The following is a 23,605-nucleotide window of genomic DNA, read 5'->3' on the forward strand; positions in this document are numbered from 1 at the left end:
ATACCACATGTTTTAAATCAAATCAATACTGCATAAATCTGCAACCACAACATTCAAGTTTGCTTGACCTCAAAACGACGGAAGCCCTAAGAGGACATGGAATGTAATTTTTTAAATTTTTTAAATTAAGTCGTGATCATCACGAGAAAACAACTGTTGTTTTCTCGAGATAACGAGAAAATTAAGTCGTGATCACGAGAAAACAACTGTTGTTTTCTCGAGATAACGAGAAAATTAAGTCGTGATCACGAGATAACAAGAAAAAAAAAATACATTCCATGGCCTCTTAGGGCTTACAAAACAACCTGCCATTCCAGGTTCTCAGAAGCATGCACTTATCTTAAAATGTAATTCACGAAATGAATGGGGAGCTCACGTAAAATATGAAATCATCATACTCTCTCGTGTCATTCAATTCAAATCGTTTTTTTTTTTTTTTTGGAAGAAGAATGTAGTTAGTTCACACAGTAGTTCATCAGACTGAACGACGTGTTCAGAGTCACCATTGACTGTAAAAAAATAGGTTCAGACCAACAGTCTATGGTCACGAATCAAGCAAATAACGTTACATAGGGGTGATAGTGATGGGATTAGGGGAACCATCTCACCTTAATAGCTAATAGTAATAAACACGAAGGTGTGCTGAAAGATACTGTAGTCTAGGGCTACAACTTACCGAAATGTATATGCCACAAACATACTGTAATATCGACCAATCAGTGTTTTTCAACCGCGGAAAGAGGTTAATAAAATAGCTGGAGTACACTACAACGTCACATAACAATAGTATTTAATAATACATTCATTTAGTATTGGTATAAATGAGTATTTTCCTAAATATGTGCACTATATTACACATTTATTATATTTCTTACATCGTTAAAATAGTATAAAGTTGTTGTAATAAAAACCATATTAACCCTATATTTAATTAGTTACTTTTTTTTAAATTAATTAGTTCTTTTTAACCTTTAATAGTAAAAACAGACAACCACTCCTTGTTTATCAAAACAGCATTTGGCAAGATTTTCTTCCTTGAGAAAAATGAATAGGCTACCATTTAAAAAAAAAAAAAGGCTACTGTAGCCTACCTAATATGTATCCAAAAAATGTATCAAGATTGTAATAAAACCACAAGAATTAAATTGAAAATTGTATAATGTTAAAAAATAATAATAAAATGAAAACAAAAAATAGTCACAGGTTTAAAACAGCATGAAGGTAAGTGATCAAACTTTTAATTGTTGTGCAAAAAACACTGAATGTGGTTTATAGACAATGCTAAATCATGTAATGTAAATATGCTCATAATTCCACATTGTTGATAATCTGTCTCCACCCAGAACAGGGCATTTCAAACAGCAAACAAAATGAAACAGGCCATGTCAGACAGAAAGAATCATTCTGGTTTTATTCAACAATTTACATTAAATGAGAATTTATTTTCACTGGTGTTAGGTTCTTAAAATGTTACAGTTTCAAGGTTCTATTGACTACTCGAATGCCAAGTCTTGCATAATACAAGGCAAAAAAAGAAACTATCATTCAAAATCATCTGTTTTGAAGACAACACTTAAAAATGCCATATATTTACAAAATGAGGGAAGTGAGGGGGATTTGGAGTGGAGAGTTCACCTACAACGTTGCCTCGATAATGAGACAAGCCTGTTAACTCATGGAATTTTAAAAGAAGTGCACAGATAAGAGGCAGAACACCCCTCAACGCTTGCGACGGCCGGGAGACGTGGACCTGCAAGAGAAACGGGAGACACACTATTAGTGCAATCACTAGAACAGATCCCATCCAGAGCTTCATACACACACACCTTAAACAGCTGTTGGATCAACACTGAATGAGAAAAGGGGGAAATTACATCAATCTCAGTAGCACTTGAGAAGCACAGCCCAACCATTTATGGATAACTCTACATATACATTGAACATTATGTGACTGCAAATTTAAATGTACCATGTTAATTTAAAATAAACTTGAACCTAATTTGGATAGCATCAGTTGACAATCTAAATACTATTGATCATTCACACACAAACAATTAAAGCAGTACAAAAAAAAAAAAAGTAGAAAGAAAATGGATACTACCTTGATCGTGACTTAGACTTGTGTTTGCGGCTTGCCTTCTTACCAGACTTGTGAGATTTTTCCGTTGACCTTGAACGACTACGTTTTGATTTCTTAGACTTTTTTTCTTTGCTAACCTCGGGGGAAGGGGACCTGCTCCTGCTGGACTCTGAATCGGAATACTTCTTGCTAGCTTTGGCGGAGCCTTTCTTGCTAGATTTGCTGTCTTGCCGGGAAAATCTCTCATTGTGAGAGTCAGTCCTCTCGCTCTCTTTTTTACGCCTCGGTTTGCTATCGTCTTCCTCGTCCCTTACTGAACTGCTCTCTTTCTCCTTGCCCTTCTGTTTGTCTTTCTTTTTATCTGATTCCTTCTCTTTTTTCTTCTTCTCCTTGTCGTGGCTCCGGCTTCTCTCTTTCCTCCTGTCTCTGTCCCTGTCCTTGCTGGAGGCTTTCTGTTTCCGCCTGTTGCGGCTCGTACTGCGACTCCGGCTACGCCTGCGGTCCCTGCTGCGCCTCCTCTCTCTGCTGCGGCTGCGACTGGCTTTGGACCTGCTCCTGCGGCCCCTGCTGGATCGGCGCTGCCGCGAATGGCTGCGCTTCCTGTGACGAGAGGACCGTTCGGTGCTCCGCCTCCTGTCTCTGCCCTTGTCGCGCTCTGAGTGATGCCTGCGAGAGCTGCGACTTCGGCTGCGCCTGCGAGTCCCACGAGAGGCGGAGCGGCTGCGTCGCCTTTTCCTTCTAGGAGAGGAGGAGCGGGAGGAGCTACGAGAGGAGGATGAGGAGGATGAAGAGGACCGGCTGCTGAAAGAGCTAGAGCTGGAGGTGCGGCTACGTCGCTCACTCGGCGAGGGGCTGGCACTTCCTCCGTTACGCCCTGCGTGCTCTTTGCTTGCACGCTTGACCTCACTGACCTCAGGCTCACTACGCGACCTGCGTCGCTCTACTGTAGGCTCTGCCTCCCTTTCCCTAACTTCCTGTTTGTGTTTGGAATCTGTCTGCTCCTCATAACCTGCCCTCTCTCTGCTCACTCTTTCCGATGCCAAGTCTTCTGAAAACACAAACACAAAAAGTTATTGAGTACACTTTTTACAAGGTTGATTAATAGTTATGTTCTTAGTCAACTAATAACACAAAATAAACAATTATTAATAATAAAAAAATACACTACCGTTAAAACTTTTGGGGCTTTAAATTACACACATACACACACACACAAACTGAACAAAATTATAAACGACAGTTTTTTTTGCCCCCATTTTATATCAGCTGAACTCAAAGATCTTAGACTTTTTCTATGTTCACAAAAGGCCCATTAGTCAAATATTGTTCACAAATCTGTCTAAATCTGTGTTAGTGAGCACTTCTCCTTTGCCGAGATTATCCATCCACCTAACAGGTGTGGCATATCAAGATGCTGATTAGACAGCATGACTATTGCGCAGATGTTTTCAGTCTTTATATATTTATTGAATCAATTTATCCTTACAAATTCAATAAAAAAAATGTTATACAATTGATATGATATGATATGCCAGTCAAATGTCATCTCTTAATTAGTCAAGTTGAGGAAAACTGGAGGCAGGCTATGCAACTTTAAAAAAAAAAGACATAATCAGGCCATGTAAAATGCAACATATGATTACTAGCTTAACTTTCAAATAGACGGAAAAAACACAAACGTCCGATTGGCGTCAATCAACACCAATTGTGTTTTACTATGGTTTCACACACATCCACTTTTTGAAACATTGAGGCACGGATGTACCTAATACAAATAAACAAAACATCTCCAGTTAACTAGCAGATCATTCATTTAATTCGCTATTAAATGAGAGATCTAACGCTAAAATCTGTTCTTTTTGAAATCAAGCTGAGCGCTCGACTTCGCTGCTATAAGTTGCATGGACATCGTTGCACAATCTTCACTTGGACACGCGTTTCAATCTATCGCCGTTGCGGAGAGAGACTCTCTATTCATTCCAGTGAAATCACAAAATAAAATGCACACAAACGTCTCCCTGCTTGATATAGGCTGTAGCAAAACCACTGATGAACATAGGCTATTCAGTTTTGATGAGAAAAAAAAAACCTGTAGCCTACAAGTGCACAGATTAGAACCACTGATCTATAAAATGAGACGTTCCTGATTCACCATCGTCCGTCGCGTCTGGCCTCTTAAAGCTTTTAAGGCCAGCCTGCCTGGGTTGTGCCTGGGCGCAACGTCTCACTCAATCGTTCATTGTTTAGGTCTATATTACAGTCGTTTTAGGCGTGCGCTTTATTTGAAATGCTGTATACAATGTTGTTTAATAACTTAATAACAAATTCATATTGTGTTAGGGGGTGGGATTATTATGTAATTTTAATCAGACAATTTGACTGGAGAGATTTAATTTTGTCTGACATTTAAAGTTTTTTTTCCCGGCCAATGTGTGGTAATTACCGGACAATGGAAACCCTGGTGTGTGTGTTTTAAATATATATATATGTATATGTATACATATATACACACACAGTCTCTGGATGTACCCACCTTTTATAGTCTGAACCTCCAGTGCCAGCCTCTCCTGCAGCTGCTGCTCCTCCCTCTCTTTGCGACGGAAGGCATCCTGTTTCTGGCGAATGCGGTGCTGCAGCTCTTCATCGTCTGTATCTGATGAATCCGATCCTTTCACACTCCGCTCCTCATCCTCACTCTCGTCTGAGCCGTACTCACCCAGCCCTCCTGCGGCAACAAAGCCCCCCTCTTATAACGGACTGCAGGAGCATAGCATTCATAGTCGCAAGCTAACAGTCCCTCCTTTCTCAACTACTCGACTACATAAACCTTCACTAAAGCCCACCTTAACAAAAGAAGCATGCGTTTTATAATCTTCTATAAAGTGTTGCTGGAGGCTAACCATTTTGAGAAGATCTGCTGCTTGAGCTCTTGAGCTTGTAACAAAGTTCATTAGAGAGCTGAGAACCCCCACACACCACTTTACTTCCCCCCCCACCCCCCCGGAGGACCTAAATGTAAAGACACTTACCAAGGCCGGTCAGAGAAGCCAGTGCATTTGACTGTGCCAGCTGTTTTGCAGGAGCTTTGATTCACATCAACAACAGGAACAACATGTTAAAACACATACAGCCACCACTTTCGAATAGGCAAGAGTCTCTAGAGATGAAGGTACACATATGCACTATTCACAAGAGCTGCCTTCGGCAAAAGAAAAAAAAGAAGAAAAAAAAGAAAAAAAAGAACAAAAAAGGATGGAGAGAAGAAAAAAGTTATCACACAAAATCTGTCAAACAGGCAAACAGTGGAGGAGAAAACCAGTCTGTACTAATGCAGTGTCATTTTCGAAATGAGATGCCATCTGGCAAACACAGAAGTGAGGAAGTACTTGTTTTACAGGAAGCAAATCTAGGAACGGATTTGACTGGAAACCCTTTGAAAGATTGCATTTAACTGCATCTATGTGACCATATCCACCCTCCCTCTGCAGTTTGTTTTCATCTTCTGTTGCATTAGCATAGAATGGCCGATGAAGAAATATACTTTTGCTTATCAAAGTATTACCAAGGTGCATCAGTCAGATAAAAAGACTTCATATACACATCTATATTAGTCAAAACATAACCAAACATAACCTCTTCCTCAGAATTAAACGTTAAGGCACAGTTGCACGGACAGAAGAGAAAAGGGGCAGACCTTTAGTGGCCCTGCGATGAGTCTCTTTAGCCAGTATGAAGATCTCCTCATTTGTGACTTCAAGGAGAACTTCGGTGAGAAGAGTTTTAGTCATCAGCATCTATAAGAAGCAAATAGGAGTGGTGAGAAGCACAAGTGACCAGAGTAGACTGGCGAATCGAAAGACAGAGCTTTGTGTGAACAGACCAGCTGAAACTCTTTCTCCTCTTCTGTCATTTCTGGTTCACTTTGGTCTTCTTGAACAGGAGGAGAAGTTCTACCGCCAAACTCCAGCCTCCTCCCGGAATCGCCATGATTGCCGGCACCATCTTCACCATCCTCATCATCACTGTCCTGAATTAAAGAGTAGATGATTGGAGCGGAGACCACATGCTTGCAGATGACATTAGCGCCGAGAGGTATTTTTGATGTTAGGGTGCAACAGCTAACAAGCAATGTGACAATGTAAAAGACTGAAATTAATTGGAAGTTGCGTCTCAGTCCCTGTCAGATAGTTTTAAGGTCATCAATGTGCTAGTTTATGGCTATAAGTTGTAGCAGATATACTCTACTGTTCAAAAGTTTCGGGCTGGAAAGTTTTCACTTTTTGATTAAGTTGATTAATTCAATGTACCCCTTTCTGAATAAAAGTTTCTTTATAACATTTACTAAGCTCATATACTTTTGAAAAGTAGTGTACACACTCAGTTTCAATGGAAAATACATCAACAATAGAAATAAGAAATTGTGCTTGTCGAGCCATTTCATGGGGTCTTTGAATTACTTAAGATAATAATGATCATGTCAATGAACATTTGTGCATGTCAGTGAACCCTGGGACAACAGTTGCCAAAGTAACCTCAGCAGGTTCCTTCGCTGTAAACAGATTCTGAAAAAGATGCTTACAAATTTGCTCTTGCGTGGCAACCGAGGCCCATCACCTTCCTCCTCTACTATATCGCTATCCCTTTCATTATTTGCCATTTCAGCACGCTCTTTCTCCATCCTCTCCCTCTCCAACTTTTTCTGCTTCTCACGGTCCATCTTTTCCAGGCCTTCTCGAATCCATGCCGGCAGGGTCCTCCGTTTAACAGCATCTATCACCAAGAGAGTGTTATCATGTGCATCCCTCTATCAGAGCAGTTTTTCTTAAGGTATGCGACACAACAAGTTGACGTCAAAGAACTAACGGCGATAAAAGGTGACGGAGTTGTTTTCTGCACAATAAAATGGTGCTCTGCAAAAACACATCTAAATGTTCATGCATAAGTTAGTTACGGCTATTATTTATTGGTAAAAGTATTAATCGAGAAGGAAAGAATTAAAATATCTCGGTGGAGAAATTAAAACACTACATTATTAGACTAATCGGAATACTATAATGGATAAAAATAATCAGATTAATCTATTGAAAAAATAAATTGTTAGTTCTAGGGATGGGCAACGATTAATCGCATCAAAAAAAAAAGTTTGTTTATAGTATACATAATATATGTGTGATTAGTGTGTATAATTATTTTGTATATATAAACGCACATGCATGTATACACTTAAGAAACATTTGCATGTATATACATTTATTATTTATTATACATAATTGATATATATAAACATTTTATAAATTAATAACACATTCTTCTTAAATATATGTGTGTATTTATATATACAAAACATTATACAAACACATGGGTTCAATTAATCGTTGCCCATCCCTAGTCCAGCCCTATATTCTAGCCCGTCCCGTCAACTTGGTGTGTTACGGCCCTTATGTATCTGCATCATTATTTATATTCACCAAGAGAAGGCGTCTCTGGTTTTATTCCCATCTGGTTGGGGGATCTGGGCCGTTCTGGTCTGAAGGTAGGAAGCCGGTCTCTTCTGTTCTGCGGTCCTTCAGGCCAATAAGGTGCATGAAACCCAGTGGAGGGTGGTCCATATGCTGCCCCCGTTGGAGCTGCTCCATGCTAAGATGAAATTGACATAAATAACTAAAACAGACATTAGGAAAATGGAAATATTTTGATAACCCAGACTTAAGCAAGCGTACCTGATAATCAAACTGATTGACAACAACTGGGCCAATGGGGTAAGGCTCAGGCTGACCCCCAAACCCATGACTGTTTTGAGAAAAGCCCCCATGATGTGGGTCTCCAGGAAATTCCAAACTATCTTGACTGTTACTGTCTTCTGACGGGTTGACGACATCCATCGGTACTTGGCCAGGAGGAATCCATGCTTGTTCTGGAGGGGGATGAGGAGGCTGACTATGCATTGCCCACTCTATAAAACAATCCACAAGTAAGATCACATTTTAAACACTTTTAACATATCAGCTATGCACTTCTGATCAGCACTGGCATGTTTAAGTGGGTATTTAAACATGGTATGCTGTTCAGGGTGTCATTTATTAGGTGATGAATAAAATCGGTTGTAATAAAGTCTCAAATTTTGCTACACTAGCAGCATTTTTTGGTGACGGTAAATTGCATTTACATTAAAAACACTTATTTGTTGCAGCTTATACAGGTGGTGTGAATTAAACACACTAAAAGGCATCAGAAAAGTGCTAATTAAGTAAATGATTTTGGCAGAAACGAAAAGAATTTCTTTGTTGGTTTGGCCGAATATCTTTCAATCAAATGATATGCTGGAACACCAGTGCCTCGTGAACATACGTATAACAGTTAGCGGAAGTTAGAGATTAAAGTTTGTAAAGTTTAAATACGAGTTTCGATATTTTCCTTACACAAACACATCGCTTCACTTCAGAAGGACTTTTATTAAACCCCCAGAGCTGTGTGGAGCACTTTTATGATGGATAGGTGCACTTTTATGGACTGTGTACCTATCCAAAAGGTGCACAGTTCATAAAACAGAAACAGCAATTAATTGCCATTATAAAGCTTGGAAATACCAGGATATTTTTAATATAACTCCGATTGTATTCATCTGAAAGAAGCATATCATATACATCTAGGATGACTTGAGAGTGAGTAAATCATGGGCTAATTTTCATTTTTGGGTGAACTATCCCTTTAAGTACATCTGAGCAAAATTAATTATCAAACAATTAAAAAATAGGAACAAGGGGACTTTTTTCTATCCATTGGTTGTTGACTGGATGAAAGCAGATCTGAATGAGAGCTTACAGTCGAATGCAAGGAAGGGGCAGGGTTTAAGTGGACACAAAACACCATAGAGAAGTTCATTTAATTAAACATAAAAATATAACATGCTCAGATTAACTGTTCCCAATAAGATCATTAAGATAAGAAGCATTTATACAATTCCAATGTCATGGTGTGACACAAACAATGCAGTAAACAATGAGTCTTAAACTGGATGCATGATTTACTCAATTTGTTTTATTTGATATTCTCTGTCTTTAAAATGCCCATTGTCAAACTGAAACATTTCTCACCTGGTTGCCAACCCCTGCCAAAATTGGTATCGCCTGGAAAAGCACCATGGTTATTATGGGCTGGAGGTTCCATGTTCTGCATCTCCTGACCATTGGGCTGAATCCCTGGCTGGTCAGGAACCACTCCAGTGGACTCTTTCTGAGCTATCCATGCTTGTGCTAGAGCAGCCCAGTCCACTTGACCTGCAACACAACCCAGTAGTTTAAACCAGGGGTTTCCAAACTGCACGGGTTATAGTAGAAACAAATCCTGAAACTGAACTTTTTTTCCCTGGGATATGTGTAAGGGCAAGTTTATCTTCCGCTAATTTCTGTTGTCTTTCAGAGAAATGGTCGTCGTGAGAGTGCATTGTTTTGTGTTCCCTCGCATGCATTTTAATAACTACCAACACATAAGGAAAATATGTAAAAGGTATTTAAAATATATACACAAGTGCACGAAAGCTTTTTATGCACTGAACAATGCAATGCATTTAACAACAACAATCGCAGCATAAATATTAGTATTGAAATTCTAGTTCCTTCCTAGGCATACTGTCAAATAGAATTATTAGTCTATTTTTTTATATTCTGATTTGTCACATCAAACCTTTGGTTAAGCTTACTTAATATTTTTCATTCCTTTTAATTTGTTTTGCCATGTTTGGGTAAATCAGTTGAGGCAGCAGACAAAAACTACCCAGTATTCTTCAAGTTCTTCAATTATTCAACAGCCATCAGGCTACTATTTTAATTCTCAAACTTTTTGATAATGTACCATAAGTTTGTACATATGTCATACTTTGACAAAGGAAAAACTGCTCTAAAATGAGAACTAACACCTCCCACCCCACATTCATTTTTTAAAATGATTTTTGGTGGGTCTTGAGATAGATTAATCTTGTCTACGTGGGCACTGGACTGGAAAAGTTTGGGAACCCGGTTTAAATAACCGGTGTAGATGATGCATGTTATTACTATCTCGACTCAGTCATATAAGAACAACGGCCTAACCTGGATCCTGCTGGTGCTGAAAAGACTGCATCCACTGCTGCTGTGAGCCCAGAGGCCACTGAGGCCAGGGTTGTCCTCCCTGGTCCCACATCTCTCACCTGTGTGCCAAAAGCCGATTTATCAGATTATGCAGCTCTAACATTTGATAAACATTTACACACGCAGATGTGTACATTATTTGCACACAATACAGGGAACAAAGGGTGACAGCAAATAGAGCATTTAGTTTGCAGTTTCCCTATAAGGAGGAAACCCTCCTCTTTCATTGCGGATCAGTAATATTTCTAACTAATGTAACGTTAACCCGAACTGTGGCAGTTCCGAAGACACACAACACAGAAAACACAATCGCAATAAGAATACTGCAAAACCAGGCTAGAATGGTACATGCACCAGTGCTTTACAAAGCCTTTCTGTGCATTTACCTTTCTGTATTTCACTGAATATAATTATGACAAGAGTAACAGAAACCCAAGCGTCGTCGTCAATCTGGCTATGCAAGCGTTAGGCCGCGCGTCTACAACATCAACACCCATTAAAAAAATATTCAAGGCTTTTTAAACGCACGAATACGGACTAGTTCTCTAATCGCAGCAATTTATCCCAATGAGAAGCGTAGGACTCTGAAGGAGTTTGCTGAAGAATTACAGACACGTTGCGATTCCTTACCTCTCCACTTCTCAACAGTAAAATGGCGATGAAATGATGACCCGGAAACAATGCCAACAACAACAGTGACCTCACCCCGCAGGCCCTCTAGTGGAGATCATGGTGGAGATCATATCAATAGAAATAAATTAATAAACACTATTTATATACAAAAAAAAAACGCATTAAAATAACAATTAAAATTGTTATTTTAATATAAAATATTGTTATATATTAGAATATTGTTAGATATATTATATATTGTTTATATTAAAATAACAATAATCCTCTAAAATCAAATCAGATCTTACTGTATAATCCAAAACGAATAACTGAAATTGTCTAAATCTAGCAAGAAAAAATGCTTAATAGATTACCCTTATACAAGTATATAAAATGTAATGCTTGTTTTATACATCAAGTCTATGGATGAATCTAAGTCAGCAGAACTCAACCTTTTTTGACTAATAAACGTCCCCCGCTGCCTAATATTTTGTACTTCTGCATTTTTCTGCTTGTAAAAGCTGTAAAATGTTTTTTAAAAGAAATCTAATTCAATATGCTTAGAGTTGAAATTGTGAAATTGACAGGTTTAAAATTCATATGGTTAACATTTTAAGGCAGTAAGATCATGTTTTTACTGGGGACACAAAAGGCACCCAAATCCCAGGAATGACCCAATTACACTTTTCAAATTCCCTCATACACCAATGTTGTTGTTTTTTTCAGGACTATGAATCCCATAAAACCTGATTTTTAAATAAAAATTTCTCAGCTTCTTGATTTTTAGTTATTCTGAATCTATCTATCAGTTTAAAGTCAGACCAGGATCCTAGCAGAATGCAAACAGTGTGACACCTCTGCATATTAGAAATGAAGTTTACTAAGCATAAACTTGGTTAATAGGTTTCATAATAATTACTATGGAAGCCATTTTTAGGACTTTACAATAATTTAGAGACTATGTGGAACTTCTCTTACTACTGGTCCATTTAAATGAAACAGTATAGTGAAAAATGTGATTCAGTTCTTGTTGGAATAATGCCCAGTTACATTCTCAAAATTACCAGTTCCCGTATATTGACATTAAACATACTAAAAATATATTGTTATACAAATTTAATAGAATTTTCTTTTAGGTTCTCGGGTTGCAGTTTGTGAATTCTGAATTTAATCTCAAATACAAGAGCGCCATGTGGTATTGATTGTTTCAGTGAACAGTTCAATACCACACTGTTACTGAAGCTTGTGAGGAATGAATGAATTTTAAGGACAAACCTTGATGTATGTAATAATGTAAAGCACCCAAGAGTTGAATACACCCGACATTCCAGAGAACCTCTCTGGCAGCTTTGACAAATAATAGCAGATAAATGCACACGCTAGGACTGGTTAAATAGCAAGAAATTCGATGGCTGTCACTTAAATAGAGCTCAGATATCCTATCCATCATACAGATTCTAGTATCTAGTTTCTGGTGTCCAGCAACAGGAAATAAAATTCACCCAGCCTCAGACAAGTGTAACACTGTGCTGCCACCCCAAACAGACAGAGTTGCATTAGCAAGAATTACAGAAGAGGTCACATGATGTCAAGCAAACCAGAAACACAGCTGAAGTCAAAAAAGATAACAAGCATCATCTCTAACCACTTGTTATGTCTGCCCTGAAGGAATAAAGAAAAGCAAAAACCCTCTCCCACCCTGACACGTCTTCAGATTCAGCAGGTTCTTTTGAAAGTAAAAGCCTCTCTACCAATCTCCCAGATCAGGTTACTCTGTCAGTTCAGACTGAGGGACACACATCCTATCATTAACTCGCATAAAATCCTCGGCACAACGTCCCCGGAGCAGAGCCCTGCTTTAAAAATAGACACACACTTCAAAAAGATTGTGTACTCTTGTTGGTGTCTTTACTCTGTTGTAACTGATAACTGTCTAACAGCTTGATTTGAATGTCACAGAATGAGGAGAGGAGGAGGACGGGATCTTTTCAGACGTTGCCCTTTTCTGGATTCCACACCCACCTCCTCTTCACCAGTCAGCGACATGGTCTAAAACAGCCCGGCTTTTCACCTGTCACGCCGCATCGCAGCCGCGGACAGAGTGAAAATGGCATCCTAGAATTTGTGGCGACAGTGGAGACTAATGGTCGACAACATAGACAGAGAGAGAGAGAGAGAGAGAGAGAGAGAGAGAGAGAGGACACCCACAGATCACAAAACAATTCAGCCCATGCAAAGGTTTTTGTCAACTAAATGTATTTAAATTTTAAACGATTTATACTTGATTCAATTCACAAAATTCAAGCAAAAGAACAGCTTGAGGAACCCTGAAGCCTTGCACACCACACAAATCTATGGTGTTACAATATCTGCCCTGGAAACAGAATAAATATTATTGAACATGATTCATTTTTTTACATTCAATTATGTGTAATCGGTATATACACAAAACGTTCTCTTTATACTCTTATATGAATTTAATACTTCGCTAATGGCATGCACAAACAATCTCAGCCTTCATAAACTGTAGGCACTGATCTGATGTAGTCGTATGTGAAAAATAATAGGCTAATATATATCTAAAAAAAAAATTCTATTCATATTTAATTAGAGGCAGAGTCCAGGAATATTATACCAACTCCTCAACCATTAGATATTGAGATAGAAGTTATATCTCAGTTGTAAATTCATAAAACCTTACAGGTGGGCCCACTATGTCTAACTAATGATACATTAAAAGACATGAAAAATTAGTCTTGAACAAGCAAATCAATCACAAGTTAAATGTGTTAACTAAAATAATAATTGAATGAAAATCAACAAATTACATTTTATTATATTGTGGTCAATCAGACTTGTGAATGAATGTCTCCTAACAAATCATGACACGTTTGTGCAGAGAATAGCTTGTGTGATCCAGTGCAGTTTAAACGACTTTGAAAGCAACAGCTGCATATTGTGCTGAGTTTCCCTTTCACAACAAAGGTTATAGACTCGGTTGGCACAATTCTCCCTCTCATATAATATATTCTATACATATTTTTACCCTAAATTTCTCTTTGGCAATTTCTCCAGCAAAACGAACACACACACACTCACTCACACACAAAATGTTAAGCTCAAATATTAGCTGTAAAATATAAATAACTTAAATTTCAGAATATTAATTTACATCAACAATAATGGCTCCCAAATTGAATTCAAATCACTTTGAGTAATGAATGAGTCAAAAGTCCAAGATTTTAGTATATAGAATCCTACATTAAAATACAAGGATATAGGCATGCAGTAAGTGCTCGCGGTTGTCTGAGTTGATATTGCCTGTTGCATTCATCTGGATCGTGTCGGATTCACGCGGCCGCACGGCTCTATAGCAGTTCTTCGTAGAAAAGTAAATAAGCTTGAGAGTTCAGCACTCTGGACTCCGGTACAGTCTGTACGCTGGTGTCGCTAACGTACACCCACTGGCCTTGTGGGGCTGAACTGGCCTCTCTGGAACCTAAAAAAAAACATACAGAGATGTTGGTCTCAATGATTCAGAGGAACACAAAGTGGCTGAACAACAAAAACACATCCAGACTAATGATCAGTGTTAGCATTAACCAGTAAAACACAACCAAGTGAAGATAAAACAGGCTGTGAATTAAATAAAAAAAGTTTTTAATCGCACCTAATACTAAAACTTGTAAACATTGAAATGAAAATGTGCATTTAAAATAAACTGAATATTTTATTAAATGTTATTTAACATTATATTTGAAATCAATCATTTAGACTTTTAGTGCAAATCATCAGATTACGATATTTGCTCATCAGTTTTTTTTTTTTTACAATAAATCTCTATAACTTTTCATTTGAAAAGACCTAAACAATCATCACCTCAACCCCTTCTAATAAAAATGTCACATTTCGATCCTCTTGATACTTCAGGAGTTATATACACATCCATACTGATTTGACCCTCTTTTTTCAATTTTGTCTTTTCTGGTTCTAAAAACGCAAGAAGGACGACTGAAAAAAAAAAAGCATGGAATTGTATTTCCCCTGGTGCCTTTCGAAGAGTCTCCCACTCTTACCTTATACCTTCATTACAACAATTCAGCTTGAATTTGTGCACTACAACAGTTAACTACCGAGCGTACACACTATTTTCTCTTAGCTCTCCGTGGGCTTTTCACTCTCTGTTCCAAATGCAGCTGAAAGGCAGGCTCTTTCCTTGAATAGAGAGTACAGAAGAACGAATCTATATATCGACAACAATAAACAAATTCCGATTAGCCTTTGCTGACCAAGCTGCATCTTCAAGGTTGTGGTGAATGGAGGGCCAATGCCAGGATAAAATAAACCCTTTGTTTACCCAGAGGTTATTCAGGCCTTTCAGAACCAGCTGCGAAGAAAACATTGACCCACACATGGAAACTACATATTGCCTGGGAGGCATTATACCTGACTGGTTCCTGCGCTGCTCAGGTTTACGTTGAGGAGTGCGGACCTTCACATAGGCTGCGTAGTGCCCACCTCGCATCGATCCGCTGTGCTCCACAATGCCATACAAGCTGTAAAGCACACGCTCTCCTGACCCGAGGTTCTGCCACACGCATAAATACTAAATTAATATGGCACACTTAAACGTTAACGTTAAAGCTGCACAGATTTATAAATCACTGATTTTATGTACAACTCCGATCAGTACCTTACAATTGGCAGCGCAGAAAGGAGCCAGGTCCAGCATAAGAGGAAAATCCACATGTCTATTAACTTTCCTCAGATTCATCCCAGCCTATGAAAGTGAAGACAGCTCAATCAGTGCATCGGCACACAAAGAATCACATAACCTTGCTCAGAAAAAGATGATTATGGATTTTCTTTTCTTTTTTTCTCGAAAGCTTTGTTGATAGACTCTGAAGATGAAAATGAACATATCATCAAATTAAACTTGACATTGTTTGTCTAATAGTGCTGATATTGTTGCAGTCGTGTTTAGGTTAAAAACTGGCTCAAACGACATAAAAACACAAATGACGAGTACAAGTTCTATGAGTGAAATACCTGGTGAAAGCGTTTGAGGTGAAGAGTGACCACCGGTGGAAGTGCAGAGATGAGCATCTGTTTACGGGCACTGGTGTACACTTTCTCAGCCTTCTTATCTGAAAGATATATATATAAGACAAGTGACAGGCAACAAATGATGTTAAGGAGAACTGAACACTCAAGCTTTTTGACAAATTTACCATCCATAAATATATCTTACCACACATAAAGTGTTAATTCTGAATCTTGACTACACCACAGAAAGCATAAGAAGGAAACAAGGCATTTTTTTAAATGAATGAATAGGCAGAAATTGATAACAGAAACTGCAGTGCTCAACACAATGGCAAGCACATAGTTGGCCCAAAAAAAAACACAATACTTGGAATGTTTAATATTTGACATTATTTCAGTTAAACAGTTATATATTATTCATTACATAAGTATTTTTTTTGTTAATAATAATAATTTGTTACATTTATATAGCACTTGTCTGGGAACTCAAAGCGCTTTACATGGAAGGGGGAATCTCCTCAACCACCACCAAAGTGCATCATCCACCTGGATGATGCGACGGCAGCCATAATGCGCCAGAACGCCACCACACACCGCAATTACTGGTGGAGAGGAGACAATGATGAAAGAAGAGGAAATATAGTAAATATGCCCCCAGTATATGGGGATGATTAGGAGGCCATGATGGACAGAGGCCAAAGGGCAAATTTGGCCAGGATGGAGGGTTAAACCCCTACTCTTTCGAAGGACATCCTGGGATTTTTAATGACCACAGAGAGTCAGGACCTCGGTTTAACTTCTCATCCGAAGAATGGAAAGTTGCATAAAAAAATTCATACCAAGGCTGCATTTATTTCATAAAAATACAGTAAAATAGTAATATTGTGAAATATTATTACAATTTAAAATAACATTTCTATTCAACTATTTTTCTTTTTTTTATTTATTCTAATATGCTGATTTGGTCCTCTAGAAACATTTCTAATTATTATCAATGTTGAAAACAGTTACTATTGCTATGAGAATAGTACTGTGAGAATACACACCACTCCTCTTCATCTGCCTCTGCCTCCATTCAGTGCAGTTTTCACAAAGCAGTTTGTTGTTGCCCATGAGCAGCTCAACAGAGGTGAACTGGTGCAGACAGGACTGTACCGAGCACTCTTTAGAGCTGGGGGTGTAGCTGTGACAGAGGGCTTGGAAGGCCCCTTGGTGGTGTTGACGGTCTCTCTCCCGGATTTCAGTTGGTTCCTCTGGGCTGTTGCTGACAGGTAAAGTGTCGGTGGAAGTGTGCACTAGGCCCAGCTTGGACACAGCGCTGACAAGCTGCTCTACAGCGCCGCCCTGCTGAGGTCTAATTGGGGCTAAGGGAGTGTGGCTTGGGCTCAGGTTAGTTTTTAGACTTGGATTGTGTGCCGTTGTGGTTGCAGTCGTGGTGGTTAAGACTTTATCTGACGTGCTACTATGACCGGATACAGATGGGATTCGAGGAGACCATTCGCTCTCAGAGGCCTCGCTGTCTGCATCATTACTGCTGTCCTGAAGGTTGGAGTCTTTCTCACTGCAGTCTGATTGGCTGCCCATCGTATCCGCCCGGTAACTTGCCAGGCCACGACCAGCCACACAGAGCTCCTCCTCTTGTCGGCTAGAAACCGAGTCTGCGCCTCTCTCATCGTGAGAAGTGGATGAATGGCGACCCTGTAGCTTCTGATCACATATACACAAAATATAAAGTCACATTAAAAACAAGGATGCTAGGAAGCAAGTAAATTACTATTCAAAAGTTTAGGTTCAGTAAGATTTTATTTAAAAAACATGAATATGTTTATTGAACAAGGATGCATTAAATTGATCAAAGGTGACAGTAAAGATTTCTATTTTAAATAAATGCTTTTGCTATTCATAAAAGAACCCTGCATGTATCACAGTTTTCACAAAAATATTAAACACCACAATTATTGATAATAATACGAGATGTTTCGTGAGCACCAAATCAGCATATTAGAATGTTTCTGAAGGATTATGTGACTCTAAAGACTGCTGAAAATTACGTTTTACCATCACATGAATACATTAAATTTAAAATACATTCAAATGGGAAACAATTATTCTAAATTACAATCTTATTTTACAATATTGCATTCATCAAGCCTTGGTGAGCATAAGCAAAAAACAAAATCTTACAGACTACAAACATCTGAATGATAGTGTATAAGAACTACATAATGCTCCTCTTATAATAATGGATCCACCAACCTGTCCGCTCAACCTCCTGCTGTTTCGATTGGCTTGTGAATGGGCAGCTGACGAGTCATCGTGAGAGACAAGACCGTCTTGCTCCCGCCCACTTTTCCCCAGTCTACCAGCGTTTGTGGGTTTAGAGATCTGGCCAAGAAAAAAAAGATAAACCCTCAAAAGAAAGCTCAGGACATTCAATGCAGGGACAGATTATTAAATGGAAGTACAATAAAGAAAAATGTTTTACAATAATGTGGAATGACAAATTAAGGCTGCTCTCACCCTTTCCTCTATGATGGGAAGGGAAATGTCAATGAAGGCTTCCTTTACTGTGGAAATCTAGGAGTGAAGCATATAAACATGTTACATTGTGGTATTCAGAGAGACTCTAAAATGTATCCCATATGATTTGTCTTCAAGCAGTCCCTTAATCACTGTATTATTTAAATAAATAAGATCTCTTTTAAAATCATTAACGATCCGAATCATGTCCTATGCAGTGAGTCTGAGATGATGCCCTCAGGCAGAAGGTACAGGTTACCAAACTGTAGATTAAATAGGTTTCAATTTTCATTTGTACCGCTCTCTATTAAAATACTGAACGATCAACTAGGGTGTGTGGGTTAGAATTTAATTGTGACATTAATTAGGTTAATCATGTCGGGTGTGACATTAATTTTTAACATTAATATAATTTGTATTTATGTAATTCATGTTTTGTGTGTTATGTATAATGTATACTGTGTTACATCTGTGTCCCGAAGGCCAAAGATGAATTTCTCCATTAGAAGACAATAAAGGCTAATCCTATCCTATCCTCTTAATAAATGCTATAGTATAAAATCAATATATTACAAATATTACAAAAATATATTTTACAACACACAATGTGTACTGTATTTATATTTCAAATTAATCTATAAATAATTATATAATCTTTGTACATGAAAAATGAGAAATGCTCACATGTTCACACTCTTCACACATTATGGTGCTGGTTAGCTCTCCGACGAATATCCGATCTACAAAATTCATTTTCACTCCGTCCTTTCCATAAGCTGTAGAACATGAAAACAAGGCAAAATTATACACGCACACACATACAAACAAACAACTCAAATATGTATATTAAGCGGAAAACAAATAATAGATCCTTTTTAAATGATTATTTAAATGTAAACAGTGCCATTATTTCTAGAAGCTTGTGAATGCAAGCTGTCACTAGATGGCAATATTGTTCTGAGTGATGTAAAAAGCTGGTGACAGAAGCACCCTTCACTTGTCGTTTGGTCTCCTCATCAGCGGTCTTCTCCGTGGGGTTGTTAAAGGCTTTGAGGATTCCTGCTTTAATGCGCTGTCAATGTAAACACAATGTGATGCCACTTTGTTAGATAACGAAGCTCACACAGTTGCTGTCACAAAAAGCTCCTTTTATCAAGTTCAAAATAATAGAGGAACATTAAAGACGTTTATATCTTTTAATAATGAAAAAGCTGACATTAAGTCTAAATAAAAAAAAAATAATAAAAAAAATGTCAACAATTTATTCATGTGAGAAACATTTTCTGTATTTGTCTATCGATAAACAATCAAATAAGCCTTTTCCCCCTCAGAATTTAAAATGTTCACCCTTGATGTTTTCTTTTGTTTCTCAGGTTTTTGTTGCGGTAAATGAACTAAAGGAATCGTAAGGCCATGAACACGTGCACATTTACAAAAGTAAATGTGTGCTTCAAATATTTTACATGGCAAATGCATTGTATATGTGGGCATAAAGACTTTTGAAGGCGAGTGTCGCTGTGCTCTTAATGAGAGGTGACGTGGTCAGTGACTGTGTTGGTGAGAGAGCTGTTAGAAGACACAGTCACAGTAAAGCACCAATCAATAGATAATTGGCCGTGGTGGCGATGTCTGTGGGGCTCGACCAGTCTCCCCCATTGTCCCGTCCCCACGCTCAGGACGGCCTATTTAGGTCAAAAGCCTGGTTAATCCCTTTCCTTCAGCCAGTCAACCCCCCTTCTGTGTCGGACCCCGCTACAACACACACTAATTAATCACACAAACACACACATACCCTAAAATAACTAGGCCACCACACACTCTTGAGAAGTTGAGCTCACTTAAGCGGCCCCTTTCTTAGCATTTTTATTCAACAGCTAATTGGTGATAATTCATTGATGTTAATTAGCATATTGTGAGCAATGATCCTATTGGCTTAATTAACATAAATATTGTGGTGTCTATGTTTAGTGACTGCTTAAGGGGTCTCAGCACTGTTACACCATAGCTAAGCCACGAATAAAAGCATTTTGAAGTGTGCTTCTATAAAACAACCCATCAAAATCGCAATTATCTTGATCGTAATCCCAACTATTTTTGAAATTGACAATTTTTTTTTTTTGCATAAAACTTAGTTTATTAAAGTTTTTTGTTTTTAAAAGAAGTCACCTAAGATCACCAGATTATTATTAAATAATACAATAAAAACTTAAATATTATGAAATACTACAACAATTTAATTGTTATATTAAAATGTAATTTATGTCTGTGAAGGCAAAGCTGAATTTTCAGCATCATTACTCCAGTTTTTCGTGTCACAGAAATCATTCTAAAATGATTTGCTGCTCAAGTAAAAATTTTTACTATTATCACGTTGAAAACAGCTGTGCTGTTTGATATTTTGTGGAAACCGTGATACATACATTTTTTTTAGGATTCTTTAATGAATAGACGTAAGAAAAAGCATTTATTTAAAATACAACACAAGTCTTTCATAACATTAAAGAATTTTATACTGCAATATTTGCAACTTCATGCTTCCTTGCTGAATAAAAGTATTAATTTATTTTATTAAAATAAATCTGACCCTAAACTTTTGAATAGTTAATTTATATATATGTTTTTATTTGTTATATATTAAAAGTTATTCGTATGTATTGAAATACAAGCTGTCTGTAAATTTACTGAAGTACATGATAACAAGGTATAGGGCTGGGCGATAAGGACAAAAAAAATTATCTCAGTAATTTTTTGCTGAATAGCAATATACAATTATATATCTTTCTACATTTTTCTATTTGGTTAGAAAAGAAAAAAAAACAATACTTGTATCATTTTATTTTACATGCTCAATGTTTTCCAACAAACAATGTTCATATTGACAGGCGTAAAAAAAAATATAGTGAATGTAACCTATATATTGTGTGCAAAAATGACATTACATTCTACCATTGGAACAACTTTACAATCTAAAAACAAATGTTTTTCAAACCAGTTAAAATCCCCAAGTTAAAAATTTAAATAACTAAAAACAAAATGTTAAAAGGTAAGAGCAACACACATTCTCTCATCTAAGATTAATAATTATGTTAGCCTACATTTGATGATTTCCACTCTCATCCACTCCAAACCAGCAAAATGGAAATATTTGGATGGCCTTCTAACATTTACAGATGGAGAATACACTTGTAGTATATTCTGAAGCCCTTAAGAGGGTTAGTTCACCCAAAAATGAGAAATCAGTCATTAATTACTCACACTCATGTCATTCAAAACACTCTAGACCTTTGCTCATCTTCAAAAAGATATTTTTGATAAAATTCAAGTCTGAGAGCTTTCTGATCCCCTATACACAGCATCACAATTACCACTTTTCAAGGCCCATTAGTAGGTAGTAAAGATGTCGTTAAAATCTAAAAAAAATTGACTACAGTAGTTCAATCTTAACTTTATGAAGCAACGAGAATCCTTTGTGTGTGCTTACAGTTTGGAACGACACAAGGGTAAGCAATTAATGACAGAATTTTCTTTTTTGGGTGAACTAACCTTTTAATATCAAGCATGTCTCATGTTTAGGACAAATTGGATTATGTACTTCCCATGTAGCAGCTCACTCTGTGTCCTCTGCTATTTTTCAGATGTGCTCGTATTATCAAACTAGTGTATAAACAGTATTGCCTTATCCTATTTCGTATATATCAATATATTGTACAAACTCGATATAAAGCTCATCACTAATAGAGGAACATTTAAACCAGATTGTTTCCTGTGTTCTCCCCCCCTGCAGCCCCAAAATGTGGAGGGAGGGAGGGAGTGATGTGGGGACGGACCTCCATCACAAAGCCTCAACAAGCAGCTGACTGTTTCCCAGGATGCACAATGAGGCCAGTCGCGCCACTTGCAAAGTTCCTAAGTGGCACAACTGTCCACATTCACAAGTCTGAATGGGCCTGGCTGGCCCTGGGGCTCATCGCCCAATGCTGCACCCGCTTTCTTAGGGCAGTTAGGGCCACTGGTGGGGATGTGTGGGTCTTGGCCCCTGGCATGTCCGTATTAAGAGACCCACAAGCTGTATCATTCTACAAGAAGCACGCTATCAAACTACTATGCATCTGCTCACGAGAGGTCAATGTCCCAACATCAGTATGCAAAAGTAGCCCTTTGCAGTGACTGGTATTGTTTATGTATGCACTGAGGAGGACTGAGGGCATAACGCCGAGAACAAGACCCCCTATAGATTTGGTATTAACATTGATTTGAGGAACTCGAATTGACAGTTCTAGAACTTGACCACAATGCACATATATTTTAAATGCTCAATCTTTAAACAAAAGCTACCTACTCACCGCCTACTCACCTGTTTTTTATATTTAGATCAGCCAAATACCAACTTAAAAAAAAAAAAAACTAAAATGAAATATTTTTTGATGTCATTTTTATTTTTATTATTTTATTTTAATGCATTTTTAGAGAATTAATCTGGATATGGAGCAAGGAAAGGATTTTTAATGATGATGCACATTTTTGCCAGGTCTAAGTGGTCTGACTTTTTGTGATCGGATCACATTAGACAAATTTTCATACCATGTGTAAGAAAAACTAAAAATCACACACACTCACCTTTGTCTCCTCCACTCTCATAGAGTCCAGGAGGTAGTGCAGCAATTCCTGACTGTCCTGTTGCTGGTAACCCTTAAAGCGAGGGGCCCTGCACAGAGACACCACACACACACACAGAGAGAGGCACAGAATGAGAATTCCTGTCACACAAACACATTCACACAAGTGTAAATACATCCAAAGGGACAAAAGGAGCCAAAGCCACGAAAACACCAATTAGCCACACACAAAAAGCAATCAGCAGCATATAGATGAGTAAAGACGAGAGAAGAATGGACATAATCTTCTCTCAAGGCCTTTTCTCTGATGCTACATGAGGTGACTCGCTGTCTCTTGACAGGTTTCAGGACCTTAGAGGCGGCTGTTATTTTTCCCTGACAATTTTCATTCACTTTACATTTCATCATTCAACCAGCTGAGGTTGGTCACACACATTGCAGCCAGCCACACATATACTTTCATATGCTACCAGACACATAAAAGTTTTCAAAGTATTAATTAACCAGTTTTCTGATTCTATTGAAATTCATTTCGAAGATCGGAATTAAACAAAAAATCTAAAAAGGAAGTCTGTGAGTATTCAATTTCAACATTTTAATGTGTC

The 23,605-nt window shown here is 37.9% G+C and overlaps 2 protein-coding genes across 4 annotated transcripts in view; both read right to left on the reverse strand.

Annotated features, from left to right (window-relative positions):
- Positions 1-1,385: 1,385 nt before the first annotated feature.
- pnisr (PNN-interacting serine/arginine-rich protein) lies at positions 1,386-10,940 on the reverse strand. 3 transcript variants are annotated; one of them, XM_039679503.2, is made up of 12 exons: positions 10,837-10,940; positions 10,168-10,265; positions 9,175-9,357; positions 7,801-8,033; positions 7,549-7,717; positions 6,660-6,850; positions 5,961-6,107; positions 5,775-5,874; positions 5,110-5,163; positions 4,614-4,805; positions 2,102-3,125; positions 1,386-1,750 (listed from the first exon to the last, which is right to left on the reverse strand). In XM_039679503.2, exons 2-12 carry the CDS (start codon positions 10,256-10,258, stop codon positions 1,720-1,722), a joined length of 2,415 nt encoding a protein of 804 aa, XP_039535437.2. In that variant the 5' UTR covers positions 10,259-10,265; positions 10,837-10,940; the 3' UTR covers positions 1,386-1,719. The 3 variants fall into 3 exon arrangements, with proteins under 3 accessions (XP_039535437.2, XP_039535435.2, XP_039535436.2); XM_039679501.2 differs by having other exon boundaries at positions 2,102-3,128; XM_039679502.2 differs by lacking the exon at positions 10,837-10,940 and adding an exon at positions 10,593-10,808 and having other exon boundaries at positions 2,102-3,128.
- Positions 10,941-13,628: 2,688 nt separating this feature from the next.
- The window catches only part of usp45 (ubiquitin specific peptidase 45), a 31,226-nt gene continuing 21,249 nt past the window's right edge, over positions 13,629-23,605 (reverse strand). The window contains exons 9-18 of the mRNA XM_039679568.2: positions 23,002-23,089; positions 19,375-19,456; positions 19,069-19,160; positions 18,385-18,441; positions 18,121-18,249; positions 16,911-17,571; positions 15,868-15,965; positions 15,512-15,598; positions 15,265-15,406; positions 13,629-14,317 (exon numbers count right to left, since the gene is read on the reverse strand). Of these exons, the coding sequence (XP_039535502.2) occupies positions 14,187-14,317; positions 15,265-15,406; positions 15,512-15,598; positions 15,868-15,965; positions 16,911-17,571; positions 18,121-18,249; positions 18,385-18,441; positions 19,069-19,160; positions 19,375-19,456; positions 23,002-23,089 (1,567 nt within the window). The 3' untranslated portion in view covers positions 13,629-14,186. The remainder of the gene's footprint in view (positions 14,318-15,264; positions 15,407-15,511; positions 15,599-15,867; positions 15,966-16,910; positions 17,572-18,120; positions 18,250-18,384; positions 18,442-19,068; positions 19,161-19,374; positions 19,457-23,001; positions 23,090-23,605) is intronic.

This window comes from Pimephales promelas, chromosome 12 (assembly GCF_988280905.1).
Source record: "Pimephales promelas chromosome 12, fPimPro1.hap1.1, whole genome shotgun sequence".
NCBI classification, from domain to species: domain Eukaryota; kingdom Metazoa; phylum Chordata; class Actinopteri; order Cypriniformes; family Leuciscidae; genus Pimephales; species Pimephales promelas.

Coding starts and splice junctions, on each gene's coding strand:
- pnisr (XM_039679501.2), bottom strand. CDS start 10,258: ATGTGGGACCAGGGAGGACAACCCTGGCCTCAGTGGCCTCTGGGCTCA. Junction 7,718..7,800: donor TCAATCAGTTTGATTATCAG/GTACGCTTGCTT, acceptor ATTTCATCTTAG/CATGGAGCAGCTCCAACGGG. Junction 4,806..5,109: donor GGCTTCTCTGACCGGCCTTG/GTAAGTGTCTTT, acceptor TTGTTGCCGCAG/GAGGGCTGGGTGAGTACGGC.